Source organism: Haliaeetus albicilla, chromosome 24, assembly GCF_947461875.1.
Source record: "Haliaeetus albicilla chromosome 24, bHalAlb1.1, whole genome shotgun sequence".
In the NCBI taxonomy this organism is placed as follows: Eukaryota; Metazoa; Chordata; class Aves; order Accipitriformes; family Accipitridae; genus Haliaeetus; species Haliaeetus albicilla.
The window spans coordinates 19,314,989-19,328,139 of record NC_091506.1 but is presented as its reverse complement, the minus strand read 5'-3'; the positions used below and the strand labels follow the sequence as shown (position 1 = coordinate 19,328,139).

The 13,151-nt window shown below is 50.0% G+C and overlaps 1 protein-coding gene across 1 annotated transcript; it reads left to right on the top strand.

The window, feature by feature from the left end:
• Positions 1-59: 59 nt before the first annotated feature.
• C24H3orf18 (chromosome 24 C3orf18 homolog) lies at positions 60-12,264 on the top strand. Its single transcript, XM_069769584.1, is given in 7 exon segments — positions 60-222; positions 1,041-1,562; positions 3,914-4,065; positions 4,067-4,306; positions 5,706-5,731; positions 7,390-7,519; positions 9,531-12,264. Coding segments are annotated over 5 exon segments (717 nt in total). The 5' UTR covers positions 60-222; positions 1,041-1,562; positions 3,914-4,023; the 3' UTR covers positions 9,810-12,264.
• Positions 12,265-13,151: the final 887 nt, after the last annotated feature.

Sequence of the window (13,151 nt, the reverse complement as noted above, 5' to 3'; positions counted from 1 at the left end):
CCAATCGCCTGCGGCGCCGAGAGGCAGGGCGGGGCCGCCGGCCGTGCGGCGGCGCGCACGGAGCCGAACGGCCCGGCCCGCCCCCGGCGGGCAGCGCGGGCCCGCGGCCGAGGGCGCGCCCCCGGCCCCCCGGCCCCGGCCCCGGCCCCGGCCCCCCCCCCCGGCGGCCCCACCGCTCAGCGGCGCTCCGGGGCGACCGGACGCCTCAGCGGGGAGCGCTGAGTAAGTGCCGGCCTCGGCGGGCCGGGGGCGCCGGCGGGCTAGCGGGCCGCCCCGGCGGGGGGGTGGCGCGGCGGCGGGCTGGGCCGGGCCGGGCCGGGCCGGGCCGCGGGGGGCGTCCGGCCGCGCCGGCCCGTGCGCGCAGGCTGGGGCCGCCGCGGGCTCTCGGCGGCGGGGAAGGGCGAGCGGCGGCGCCCAGCGCTCTGCCCGACACCGTCCCCCTGTCCCGGGCAGGCCCGCCCAGCCCCGGCCGGGCGAGGCGGAGCGCTGCCGGTGGCCGGGGCGGCGGGAGCGGAGCGCAGGGCAGCGCTGCGGCGAGGCGCGGGGCGGGGGAGCCGGCTGCGACGCCCGGGGCTGCTCCGTCACCGCCCGGGTAGCGTTTCGGAGCGGGAAGGGCCGCGTGAGCCGTTCTCCGTCTGGAAACTTCTCCCCGGGACGGGGAAGGAGCGGCTTCCCGCGGGGACGGCCCCCCCAGCCAGCCGTGGGTTAGGGGTCAGGGCCGTTGCGTGTGTTTCAGTTTTGTATCGGCGCGGAGTGCCCCCGCGCCTGTAGGCAGAGCGGGATGGGGCCGCGGCACCTCTCTGGCAGCGGGAGGGGGACACGCGCGGGTGGGGCTTCCCCGCTACCCTGGGGGCTGCCCCGGAGCCTGGTCAGCCCTGGAGCAGGGGGAGAGGAAGCCACAAGTTCGCGCACTGGGAAGCCGCATCCCGTAGCCGACAGCAACCCCGTGCTGCTTGCATCGGTGAATTAACTAGAGACGCTTCATCGTGGTGAAGTGATGCAGAAAAATATACTAGTTATTATTTGCCTTCTTCATCCAGAGATCCCGTGACCCATCTTCATCCCTGTGACAGAAACCTCTATTCCTGTCGTACCCGGGAGGAAACTGCAGCACAGAGAGATTAAAACCAAGACTCAGGAAAGCCAGCAGCCTCGAGCTAGTGCCCAACACGATGTTCTGCATGTCAGAGGTGTTGGCCACCGCAGTGCCTATTAGAGACCAGTTTGGAAACGCTGGCTTAGGAGAGAAACAAACGTGTTCTCCCTATTCCCAGACCCAGCAGAGCCCAGCACAGAGCGGTTCTGGCTGTGGGAGAAGCTCTGTTGGTGCAGGCAATGGAAGAATGCCAGCTCGCAGCAGCTGAGGATCTGGCTCCTCTTCTGTTCTATTTGTGCATGGACTACGCTGAAACCTGCCAGAGATAGGTTGTAGCTGTCCCTGGCCATAGAGCGGCCATCAGAGACTTGGAGTGTGCCCAGCCTGCAGATCAAATTCCAGCACCAGGATGACAACTGGGAAAGGAGGGTGGTGGGAAAGATCATCCACCCCCAGCTCTACCGTTGTAAGCCGTGGGCCCTGGGCCATACTTGCACTCAGCCTCCCCATTTGGCCCTCTGCAACCTGGACCAGAAGGGGCTTGGGAACAGAAATGCCCTTATCTGGACCTGGAACTAGTTGTCTAAGCTGTGTCAGAAACCTTTCATACAGGACTACTTTTAGAGCTAGGTCTCTGGACTTGGGAATCCTTCAGCATGGACAGGACCCCAAGAGCATGAACAAGAGCCACTGTTCCCACTTGACCAGAATTTCAGCTGGCTAATTTTATCCTAGCCTAACTTTATTCAGAGGAGCGATGCACAGCAGCACAGTGTGTGGTCCATGCAAAAGGGGTCTTTCTTACCCAAAGGCTGGGTATCAGCTTCAACATCCAAGTTCCAGTGGTTTTCCAAAACTGACACTGCATTGAGATGAAGGCCTAAGCCATTTTGTTTCCAAAATTCAGGAGCTGTTCGAGATCTAGAGCCATACTTTGCAAAGCCCTTGGGCCTGTTTCACTCCTTTCACTTAGGCTCTTTTTCCACTTTTTGTTTCCTTGGTGGTGGCTTTTTTTAAAATGTGAATTATCGTCATGGAGAGTTTCCCTGAATAGCACAAATCAATGGTTCTCTCTGAGGAGCTGCTTGGTCTGCCCAATACCTGCTCAGCAATTCCTTCCCTTTCCCTGCTGGGCTGCAGCTGCTGCTGCTGCTGCGGCACTGAGATTTCAAATTTGCCATCTTTGTGCCCAAGTGTCCACTACACATGAGCTCCACTGTGGTCAGTAATGGCTGGGGAGATCCAGGTGCCACATGGTTTAAACTTGGCATGCGTGGTTTAGTGGTCAGTGAAGGACATGGTCCCTTTCAGCTGCAATGAACTCATGTCTCAGCACGATGTTAGGTGGGATCAGGCCAGAACTGTTATCTTCACATTCCTCTAGAAACTCATGGGAGTTTGACAGCGCCCACAGTCTCCCAGGCACTTTGAAATCCCCCAGCAACTCCTGCTTCACAAAGTTCACAGGGAGCTGTGAGACAGATCCCGCGTGCGTGGTGAGAGATTTACCTGCTCAGGGAGATGGAGGGCAAGTGCTGTGCAAGTCAAGGTGGCTCCTGGGGCTGCTGGCTGACCACAGGGCGGCCTAGTGCTGTTTGCCTGGTGTGATTTCTCTGCTTCAGTTGTTGGTGATGGATGTTAATCACACTGCTTAATGCAGCTATGGACAGCAGTAAGGCGTCACAGTAATGGGAACTGCGCAATAACCTTGCCTAGAATAGAACAGAGTGGAGCAGAACAATGGCTCATTTCTCTTTGCAGGCACATCTTTTTCTATTCAGAACTCATTAACCCCTATGTCCCGGCTGCATTCCAGTCCAGAGATGTAATGTCTGCTAAACTGGAGAGAAATTATCAGAGGACTGCTGCACTAGCTCTCGGGGTCAGCACTGCTCTGGTCCAGAGGTAGCTGCATTTTCACGGAAGCAATTGCTGAACTAATGTTACATACAGTGCTTTTATAAACAAAGCTCTGCAAATACTTCCCATAGGATCGTCCCATGGTGTTTTGCAACTCCTGATCATTTGCACATAGAAGCATGAAGCAATTAAAGTCTTTCATGTTTTCAGCATGAATAGGTCTGTCAGATTTCACAACTCCAATCCAAAATTGGACTCATTTTAAAATTAATATTGATAATTAGCAGTGCATGACTAAGCTCGTGTGGGTGCTTTCATGTGGGACTTGAGAAATACTGTCTTTAGTAGCAGATGGGGGACTGGTGCAACTGGTGCCACTGCTTTAAGGAAGCTGCCTTTCCAGAGCACATGGGATGAGGGACAGTGGGGTGATGGATACTACAGTGATTTACCAGTCACCAGTGACTACCACAACAGGGAAGTCCTACTTTGGGTTCAATATAAAGGATCCCGAGATGTGGATGTCTCACAGCTGAGTGCCATTTTATTGAATGTGTTCCCACTGATAAACTTAAGGGGATCCATGTAACTTTCCAAAAATTAAAAGCGAGAGACAGAAGCAGGAAAATGCTGTATCATCTCCCAAGGCGGATAGAGGCCACCTGGCTCAGCCTGGAGCAGACCAAAGACAGGGGTCCTGAGGTTGTCCTCACATAGATCTGCCAAGTGCCTGCAAGGAGGCAGAGCTGAAGCAGTGAGGGGAGAGCGTATCACGGACTGGAAGTCAATTAGGCATGACTTTAGGGGCCCTCAGTACCCCTGAAAAATCTTTTTGCTATTTTGAGGGCACCTGTGAGCTGCTCTCAAAAATTGTACTAGTGAATTAGGAAACTTTGGAAAAGTTGATGCCTGTCTCTAAGAGCTCTGCACTGTTCATTTGTTCTCATTCTTTCGTAGGCAGAAAACAGTGTGGTTCCTATGAAGAAAAACAGTCAGCAATGATCCTACAGGACAGGTCTCACATGAGGGTCTTTGATACGAAGGGCAGCTCTCCGCTTCTGTAGCTGATGGGTGAGGACAACGGCTTGATAAAAGGAGCTACCAAGAGCTGGCAGGATGAGTTACAGCTCACCCTCTGTGCATGACTTGTATCACAGCACCACCACCACGGCCAAGCCAGACCCAGGGACAACTCTGGATGTGACTGTACCAGAAACAGCTACCATAAGTCCTGAGACTACCAGTTTCAACAGCACCAAAATCCCAGATGTGGCCAACACTGGACCCGGCATGAGCACAATGCTGCTGTCCTTTGGGATCATTACTGTGATTGGGTTGGCTGTAGCTATGGTAAGAGGCCCCTGCTAAATATTTCTCTGTCTGTTGAGGGTGGAGGGTGGCAAAGGGGCTCTAGGACTGATTTGGGTTGAATAATTTATTTGCCTTCTACTAAAGCTCACCCAGAACTGCTGGGAACTGATAGTTCCTCAGATCCCTTTCTTTTTAAGGCCTTTATCCAGTGCTCCAATATTTCTGCAGTCTCCCTGAGGTCTAGTCTGAATGGGATGCTCAGCAGGCTTAGAGAAGGCCATATGTAGTATCAGTATTTATTTTTAACAGCAATAGGAAGTTCAGTTAAAAGAACACAAAGCAGATTCTGTTCTGACTTGCTAACTGGAACAGCTACATTGATTTAAACCTTGTCAACACAGGCGCTGCAAGAAAGTTCATCCAAATTAACTTTTAAACCAGACTGTTGAAACCACATTAATCTCCCCTGTGGACATGCCTTTTTGAATTAAAGCGGCCTGAATCCATTTTAGCTGGACTCATTCTGGACTGCATTTCCAAGGTTCTACTTGCTGGGTATCACCAAAGTCCTTGAGGATTTGCTGTGTAACTAACCTTGCCATTAATGCTGTAGGCAGAAGCTTTCAGAAACTATAGTTCTGGGCCTGACACGGGCAATGCAAGTGCTGCAGTTCTTTTTATATATAACCAGATCGTTTACCTGCCAACAGAGAACAGAAGGTAGCAGCAAGCTCCCATTCCTCATATGAGGAAGAGCTTCACTAATACAACCATCAGAGGAGCCTACAGAAAGGGACTACTGCAAAATTTCATTGCAGGCCCAAGGAGGAGTTTTTCCAAAAGCCCCTAGGAGAACCTGGAAACATTATCCTGGAAACGGTCGTAAGTTCCCAAGAGCAACATCCAGCGTTCGTAGTTCTCAGAACAAGGCTCTGGAGGCCACAAGCCTCACTTTCTTCCCAGCGCAGCCACTCTTACAGGCTGACACGAGGCAAGTCACAGAGCATGCCCTCTTTGCTTCTTCCCTTTTTACTGGGGAGGGGGTAACAGCACTTCTATGCTTTAGGAAATCTACAGATGAAAACCACAAAGGGAAGGTTTTTCATCCACTCTTAAATTGCAACGTATGTCCTGCAGCCACCAGAAATGTGCTGAGCTACACCTAATAGTAATACACCTAATACTCTTACTACTACTAACACACCTAATAACAGGCCACTCGAGCACTTAGTGTCAGACATGATATGCTGCCAAGCTTACACTGATACATATGAAATTTCATTTTCGGTTGTCACTTCTCCCTTCCCCCTGCTTTGGTGCGCATTGACACCAGACTTGCTACACCTCCTTTCTGTGTGCCCTGTGCCCAAAATTTCTCTTCTCGGCTGTTTCCCATCCTACTGGGACTGTAGTAATGACGGTTTTCTTTCTCCTTCAGGTTCTGTATATCAGGAAGAGGAAGAGGTAAGTAACATCTGTTGTTGGCTGAAGGGAACTCAGTGCTTCAAAATCCAGAGAGAGCTTGGAAGGAGACAGGGACATGGGGAGAATGTAAGGGATGGCTGCCTGAGAACAAGCCTATGGGGAATCAGCTGCGTGTGAATGAGGCAGGGGTAGGGATGCTGCACTCCTGGTACTGGCCCACCTTCTAACACCAGAGCTTCAAAGACTCCTCCGCAGCTTTGGAAATGAAAACATGGTTGAGCAGGAGGAGGTTAGGGATCCTGCAAACTCTTCGTGCTTTGTCTATGAGATGCACTAAAACAGAGGAAAGTGTTATGAGTGTATAAAGAAGCTGGGAACTCTGTCATGAGAGGCGTGGATCTCACATTTCAGCCATTCCCAGATCCCTATGTTTTTCAACAGCCTGGGCCAATGACGCTGGCTTTGCAAGGCTGACGGCCTCTTTAGCTGCAGTCACAGCAACTGGCAGCAGCGTAGTGCAGAGATACAGCTTTCTAGCCCAAGACTTACGTGTCTTAATTTCCTTGTTAAGCTTCTGGCTGAAAGTAGAGAGGAGAGCAGCATGCAGGGAGACACACATCTTGATTCTTCCATCTCTGACAGCAGAGACACTGGTGAAGATCCATTAGATGTGGTGCCCCCTCCCTGCCTGACTTCTTGTGGCAGGCCTGGCCTGGCCATGGACTTTCAAAAAGTGTTGCTGCCCACTGTAAAATTTCCAAGCCAGACCCTGAAGCCCAGATCTGGGTACTGCTACAGGAGCAGCTAATGCTTGGCCTGTGAACATTGTGCTGCTGGAGATAATGGTTGTGTTGGCAAACCCATATAGAAGCAGGGGGTGAATGCGTCATCCTAACACTTGCCAGAACAGATATTTGTGGTGACACTGCCAGTAACTGCTTGTGTGTTTCCCTCTCCCACCCCCCAAAACTCAGCTACAGCCTAAGGCAAGGCTCAGTGTTTTCTGATGGATGCCCACCCATCCATCCTCCATCTCTGAGGTACCCAGTATGTGCCTTAGGGAGACCCCTTGGGGTAATATGTCATAGCTCTGTCACTTAGAGCAACAATACAAGCGTAAGAACAGTCTGTCCACAGGCATCAGCATCCTGTGAGAATCTCTCTCTTTCCTATTTTCTATTTATTGTTTATTATTTTCTATTTATTTTTATGTACTTCAACCCTTAAAGTACTACTTTTAGGCTACTAGAGCTAAAAGTGGACTTCTGCTGGCAGACATAGCGTGACATCGCAGGACTGGCTGTTGTGGGCAGAGGGACAGGGGAAAAGTGCCTAGCCAGCATGTTTCACCATCTCTTTTGTCCCACCACATAAAGCTTGATCTTTTAAGGTCTGCAGGAACTTAAATCCCTGTCCGATTCCTCTGTGCGTAATGCCTGCCAACATAGATTAGTGATGGCAATTAATCCCTGTAACTGCACTCTTAAGTATTTTCCACTCCTGCCAGCTGTGTGTACTAGGTTCTTATCCTCATCCCTGCAGGACAGGACATGACCCTTATCTAGCAAGAGCAACAAGAGCAGAATCCCTGTGCAGCAGGAGAAACAGCCTGCAGAAGGATTCAGCAGTGGGGTGGGGAAGGCAGCCTGAGCATCTGTCCTTCTCAACTAACCCTTTCCCTTCCCTCCCATGGGCAGGCTGGAGAAGCTACGGCACCAACTCATGCCCATGTACAACTTTGATCCCACTGAGGAACAGGATGAGCTGGAGCAGGAGCTGCTGGAACATGGGCGAGATGCAGCATCTTCCCAGGCATCGCAGAGCAAGGTAGGCAGCAGGGGCCAGCGAGACTGTTATTAAAACCACCGGTACCTGCACTGATTTTGTTACAGAGTCAAAGAGTTTTTGTAGGGTTGTAGGGTAAGGAAACCATGTAAGACCTCAGAAGAATTTCCCCCATCGCTGCCAGCCCTGGCGATAGGGGGCTTGAGCATTTTTGAGTGCTTAGGATGGACTGAAGAGTCAGGCAGCTAGGACAAAGAGCCTGTGGAGGTACAGTGCTGGCTCTACTCAACTAGGAGAGAGGAAAGGGCAACTTCAGTAATTAAGGGTGAGTTTACTACAGTTTACCACCCAGGGCACCACAAGGGAGCAGCAGGATGAATGCCATTCTCTGTGAGACGGGGCTTCAATGCCAGCAAAGCACTGAGGCTCCTTTTCCCTGGCCCTGAAAAGCAAATAATTTCTACCCAATTTTAAGGTATCCTTGCATTGCCTAAGGATGCAAGTGTGGAACAAGGTCTTGCTGAGGGAAAGCCTGTAATCATAACAGTTAACTGTGCTGCAAGCCCTGAAGAACACGGGCAGAAAGCCTGCACATTGTTGTGGCATCGCACATCTGGTCTTGTCAGCACCTCCAGGCCAACCTTGCTGAGCACAGAGCAGGCACAGCTCAGAAAGAGAAAAGGGAGGCGAGTTCTCCATTTGAATTTGGGGAGAGGGGAAGAAAGCTTTGCTTTGACCACTCTGAGTGTTCAGAGGCATGCAGCATGCTGAGAAATGATAAGGTCCTCAGAGACCATTGACTTACTACATTTATGAGTTAGGAAAGAGCTTGATAGCTTGGCCAGTTGCTTTTGGTTAATAGTCCAGATGGGTCTTTGACAAGAGGCTATCTCCTTCCCTAGTGTACCAAGAGGTAGGAGAAATAGGGAAGAAGGGCTTCTCACCATCATTTGCAGCCAGTTTCACAGTGTTTTCTGTTTCCTTTGTCACCACCACCACACCAAAAGCCTTTCTGAAAGACAGAGCCGCCAGGGATGGTTGGAACAGGTATGTCTTTTAGCCAGTGATGCAGCCTCCCCTTAGAGTAGGCATCTCTCCTTTCTTGAATTACTCTCCAGCTGCTCTGTGTTGCCCGTGTCTTCCCTTGCTTTTCCAGTTCCAGGAGCAGGAGTTCTCCCAAAGAATTCTCAGTTTCCACCTACTTTACACCTTCAGATAATCTGTAGCAAGCTTGATGTGGGCAGAAAGGGAAAGAGGAGATAATAAATACAACTGTAATTATAAAATATTTACACTGAGCCATGCTTCCCAACCTGCTAAAGAACACAAAGGAGATGTGTGTGTTGGAATATGAAAGATAATCAACATACTTCATACACTGGTTTGGGAACGCAAGAAATACTGTTGTATAAAAGCAAAGCATCTTTGCCTCTGCATAGTACATGCTGGGAAAACATCAGATCCCTCTATTAGTGCACATAGAGGACTTCCCTTCAGGTAATAAAGTGGGGAAATGACAAGGCCAGAGTTAAACTTAGCACAGTAAAAGTAGATCCTTCCTATATAGGGACTGGCCAGCAGGATACCTCAGATCTCTCCAGAGCTTGCTAATACACAGATACCTCTGCTTGGTAAGCATGCAAGTTTAAAGCCTTAACATAAGAGAGGGAGAGTCTAAAACAACAGCCAAAGTTCAGTCTATGGCATGTTTCCAGGCCTTCTTGATGTTTCAAGTCTTTTTATGCTGCCTTGTATATATAAATAGTAAGACCCAGTAATCCAATGATGTGGGGATTTTAAACTGGCACGGATGTGCTGACTTGCTCTCTGGCCTGTTGTATTTTTTCTGTCACAGCCTTGTTAATGCCAGGTTAGTCAGCCAGCCTCCCCTTAGTGAGGAGTGGAGTCTAGTTACAATACTGTGCAGTCTGTGCCCAAGCACACACACCTGAGCAAAGGCAGACTTGCTGGGTCTCATCTTTCACTGCTTCAATGCAGATCCTGCTGACAAGTCAAGGAGCCCTCCAGAGACCCAGCCGTCTTGTGTTCACAGACGTTGCCAATGCCATCAATGCATGAACAATACCTGCCCCTGCTCTGGGATCATGCTGAGACTGGGGAGGATGAAGCCAACAAACCAGTGACTTCCCGCAAGCATGGCCGATCCACTGAGCCCAGCTGGTCACCCCGTTGGTTTGTGTTACAAATGGGCACAAGCACTGGGAACTCTCGTCACTTTGGGAAGCAAACCCTTTGTGATGGCAGTGGTGATTTTTTGGTGCGTCTGTTACCACTAAAAGGTCCTGAGCTCCAGTTTCTGGGCTGGTGCTGAGTGATACCATCTACCAAGCTGCGTGCTTAGGAACAGTGCCTGCTTTGTTGTAGATTAACTTGTCAGAGCACATGTGCATGCTCTCTGGGTCAGGGAAGGAGGAGAGATGCATGTTTCAGAGAGCTTCCCCATTGGCTTTGTGCCACCAGACCCCAAGGAGAGCGATGAATGAGCCTCTCCCTACAGTGACCACAGACTTTGGCAGATCCTGGAGGGGGGACTGGTGGCAAAGCCCCTTTGAGCAAGGAGAGCTGACTCCTCTAGCTGAGCAGTAATCTCGGGCATGCCAAGGAGAACACATACTATGGGCTTATCCCCCTTGTGGCATGTGGGCTGCTGATAGATGTGTGCCCGGGGTAATGTTGAAGCATGGGGAATTCACTGGCTTTAAAAAGTGAAATCGTGACCATTTGGCTGATTACATCTTAACTGAGGAAGTGGCTGAATATCTCAAATTAGGGCTGCTGTACAGACAGAGGGGAATTCACACAGCTAGAGGCAGGGGGTGTCAATCTCTGGCTATGTGACTCCCTGCCGCTGAGCTAGGGATAATGGTGCTTGGGCCTCAGAGAGGAGTCCAGCAGAACTGGGGTTCCGGTACCATGCGTCACCCTCCTGCTTTGGCTCAGGGAAGTTTCTACAGTGCAGAGTGTTATCTAGAAAAAAAGATCAAGCCTTGAAATATTTGCTTTTAAATAAGGAAAAACATGTATTGGCTCAATATTACAACAGCCCCATGTCTGCCCCCAGAGGTGACTGAACAGCTGGTTCGTACTGCCTTACCTGCCAGGATCTGCAGTCAGAGCCTTCTCTTCTTCCTGCTGAAGGAAACACGGAGCTTTGTGTTAGCCTCTGCTCATGTTACCTGCTAATGCAGAAGGTGGGACTAGACAGGTAAGCCAGGAGTTTCCCTGTAACCCTGAAGCATCCCTCTGCCCGTGTGTCCTTCAGGGCTGCAGGAGGGAGAGAGCTTGAAGGGGTCTCTGGCCACCTTGGCATGCTGCAGCGTGGCATGGGGGCTGTCCTCCACAGAGCCTTTTGATGGCCACCAGCCCTGAGTGCTGCAGGCCAGCACGGCAGCTGAGGCCAGCAGCAGAGCCTGCAATGCAAGCATCAGTACCCAGCCACGCACTGATCACCTCCTGATTTTTTTCTGCAGTACGTGCATTTGTTAGTCATCATATCCCATCCACAGCACCAGTCAAAAGGGAATCAGGGCAGGCAAAAATTTGAATACAGATCTAAAGGTAGGCTTTATGCAAGGTGATCTTTCACTGAATGGCAATTCAGGTATTAAGTGCTTTGTTACAAGTTTGGACCTGCCAGTTAGTTTTTGTTCTCCCAAATGTTTTTTTTTCTTCCTCACTGTGATTTTGTTTTTTTCCTCTGTTTATTAAATACAGACTCTTTCCTGGGCATGTGCTACTGACCGCTGCAGTGCACAGTTGCTTACCAGCCCTCCCTCCTTCACTGGCACAGCTTCCTTCATGGCAGTTTTACAGGGCTAAGCTGCTTTAATTTTTCAGTATCTCTCTTTTTAAAACCAGGGAGTTCTGGGACTGTATTAGGGCTAGGAGTGTCATCACCTGTGGAAAACGGTCCCTCCTCCATACCCAGGAGATCTGGTAGGAGGCACTCCCAGGCTGCTGGTTGCTGCTGGTGTTTGCACTCCAGGGATACTGTTGGAAGGAAGGTACGTGGGTACAAATACTCCTTAGAATTTGGACACTATCTGTGGGTCTTCCCAGAGGTTATGCCTGTGTGACCAGCTGAGAAGCCAATAAATCACCACACACACACGCACACTTACCATCTCCTCCAAGCACTGAGGGCAGCCAGCCACAGACATCAGACTTCTCCCTTCAGCAGCTGGTGCATCGCTACCTGTCACACTCCCACGCTCTGCAGCAGGACAGGGATGCAAGCGGCAGCAGGGGTGCATGGCTGTCCTAAATCGTAACATTTCCCCTAGAACTCTTAGGATTGGAACTTCATTTGTTGGTTTAAAGTCAATAAAAGGCAAGTGTAAGCTGAGCTGTTTCCTCAAACCAACGGCCTACTTTGTGCTCTTTACCCAATTCCATGTGCTGCACAGGCAGCTGCCAAGCAGTGCAGCTCAGGTGCTAAAACATGCACCTTGTTCCACGTTAATACTGAGATATATCTTGTCTAACAAACACACCTACAGAGGAATTCTCTTTAACCATTCTTCCTGTAATGGTAGGCTTTGTCCTGTGATGACTGCCCTTAGATTAAAGAAGTACAGGTAATAAGACTAAAAGAATATTACGGGTATTTGCTGGGCTTGTACTGGAGTATTCTTTTAGTTCAATAGCACCTCCTTTCACAGTTCTTGGAAGTATATGTACAATTTAGCAGAAGCATTATGATGTAATTTAATTCAAGTGTTTCTGTGTTTTAAGCATTGAAATATAATTAAACTATTTACATGAAATCTAGTGTGATTGTCTTTCCCCCCCCCCGCCCCCCCCATCATTTGCATTTTCCACAGAAAACTCTAGAGGGTATCCTCAGTACCTGTTGGTAATATGTATGCAGTGAATTCCCCTACTCTTTCAAAGACTGAAGTAAATGGGAAGAACTTGGGAGGGACAAGCTCTGTGGAGGTCAAGGTTTAGTGTTCTACAGCATGGAAACTCAGACTTCTTCAGGAAGGCTTGGTGGAGAAGTCAGGAAGGCAGGAGCTTCCAGGCTAGCAGATCCTGGGCATCCAGAGTGCAGAAAGACAAATTCCAACTTGTCCATTTGCCATATTATCCTTTAATCAGCTGAATTCCTGGACAAACTAGGGGTTCATCACCTCACCTGCAGCTCTGTCCACCATAGCCTGCCCACACTGGGGTGAACACTGTGCACAGTAGCATACGTAGCTCCATGGTAATATTGGTGTATTTAGGATTTGCTTTCTGTCTCATCTTCTGGCCCACAGACCCAAAACTTGGGACTAGTTAGGAAAGCTGTCAGATTAACTGAAGAGGCTATGCGCAGGGACAGAACTAATTGTATGAAAAGCTAAATAGTTGTACAGCACACAGAACAATGTGGAACATAAAGAGACTCAGCTGTGGAGACTTCTGGATGTATATATGAAGCAGAATTGGCTTGTGTACCAATCAAGCCAGTTATTAAGGTACTAAAAGATATACAAGAGGATGGAATTAGGTACCAACATTTGGGTTTAAGGGCTGTCTGTTTTCCTCCATGTGTGATTCCTCATGCTCATTATTCCTTGTTTTCACATAGATCGTGGCTGCTCCTGAATGACCAAATCTAGTTTCATAATCCCCAAAACTCCAGATAAAGAGAAACTCACCTTGTCTG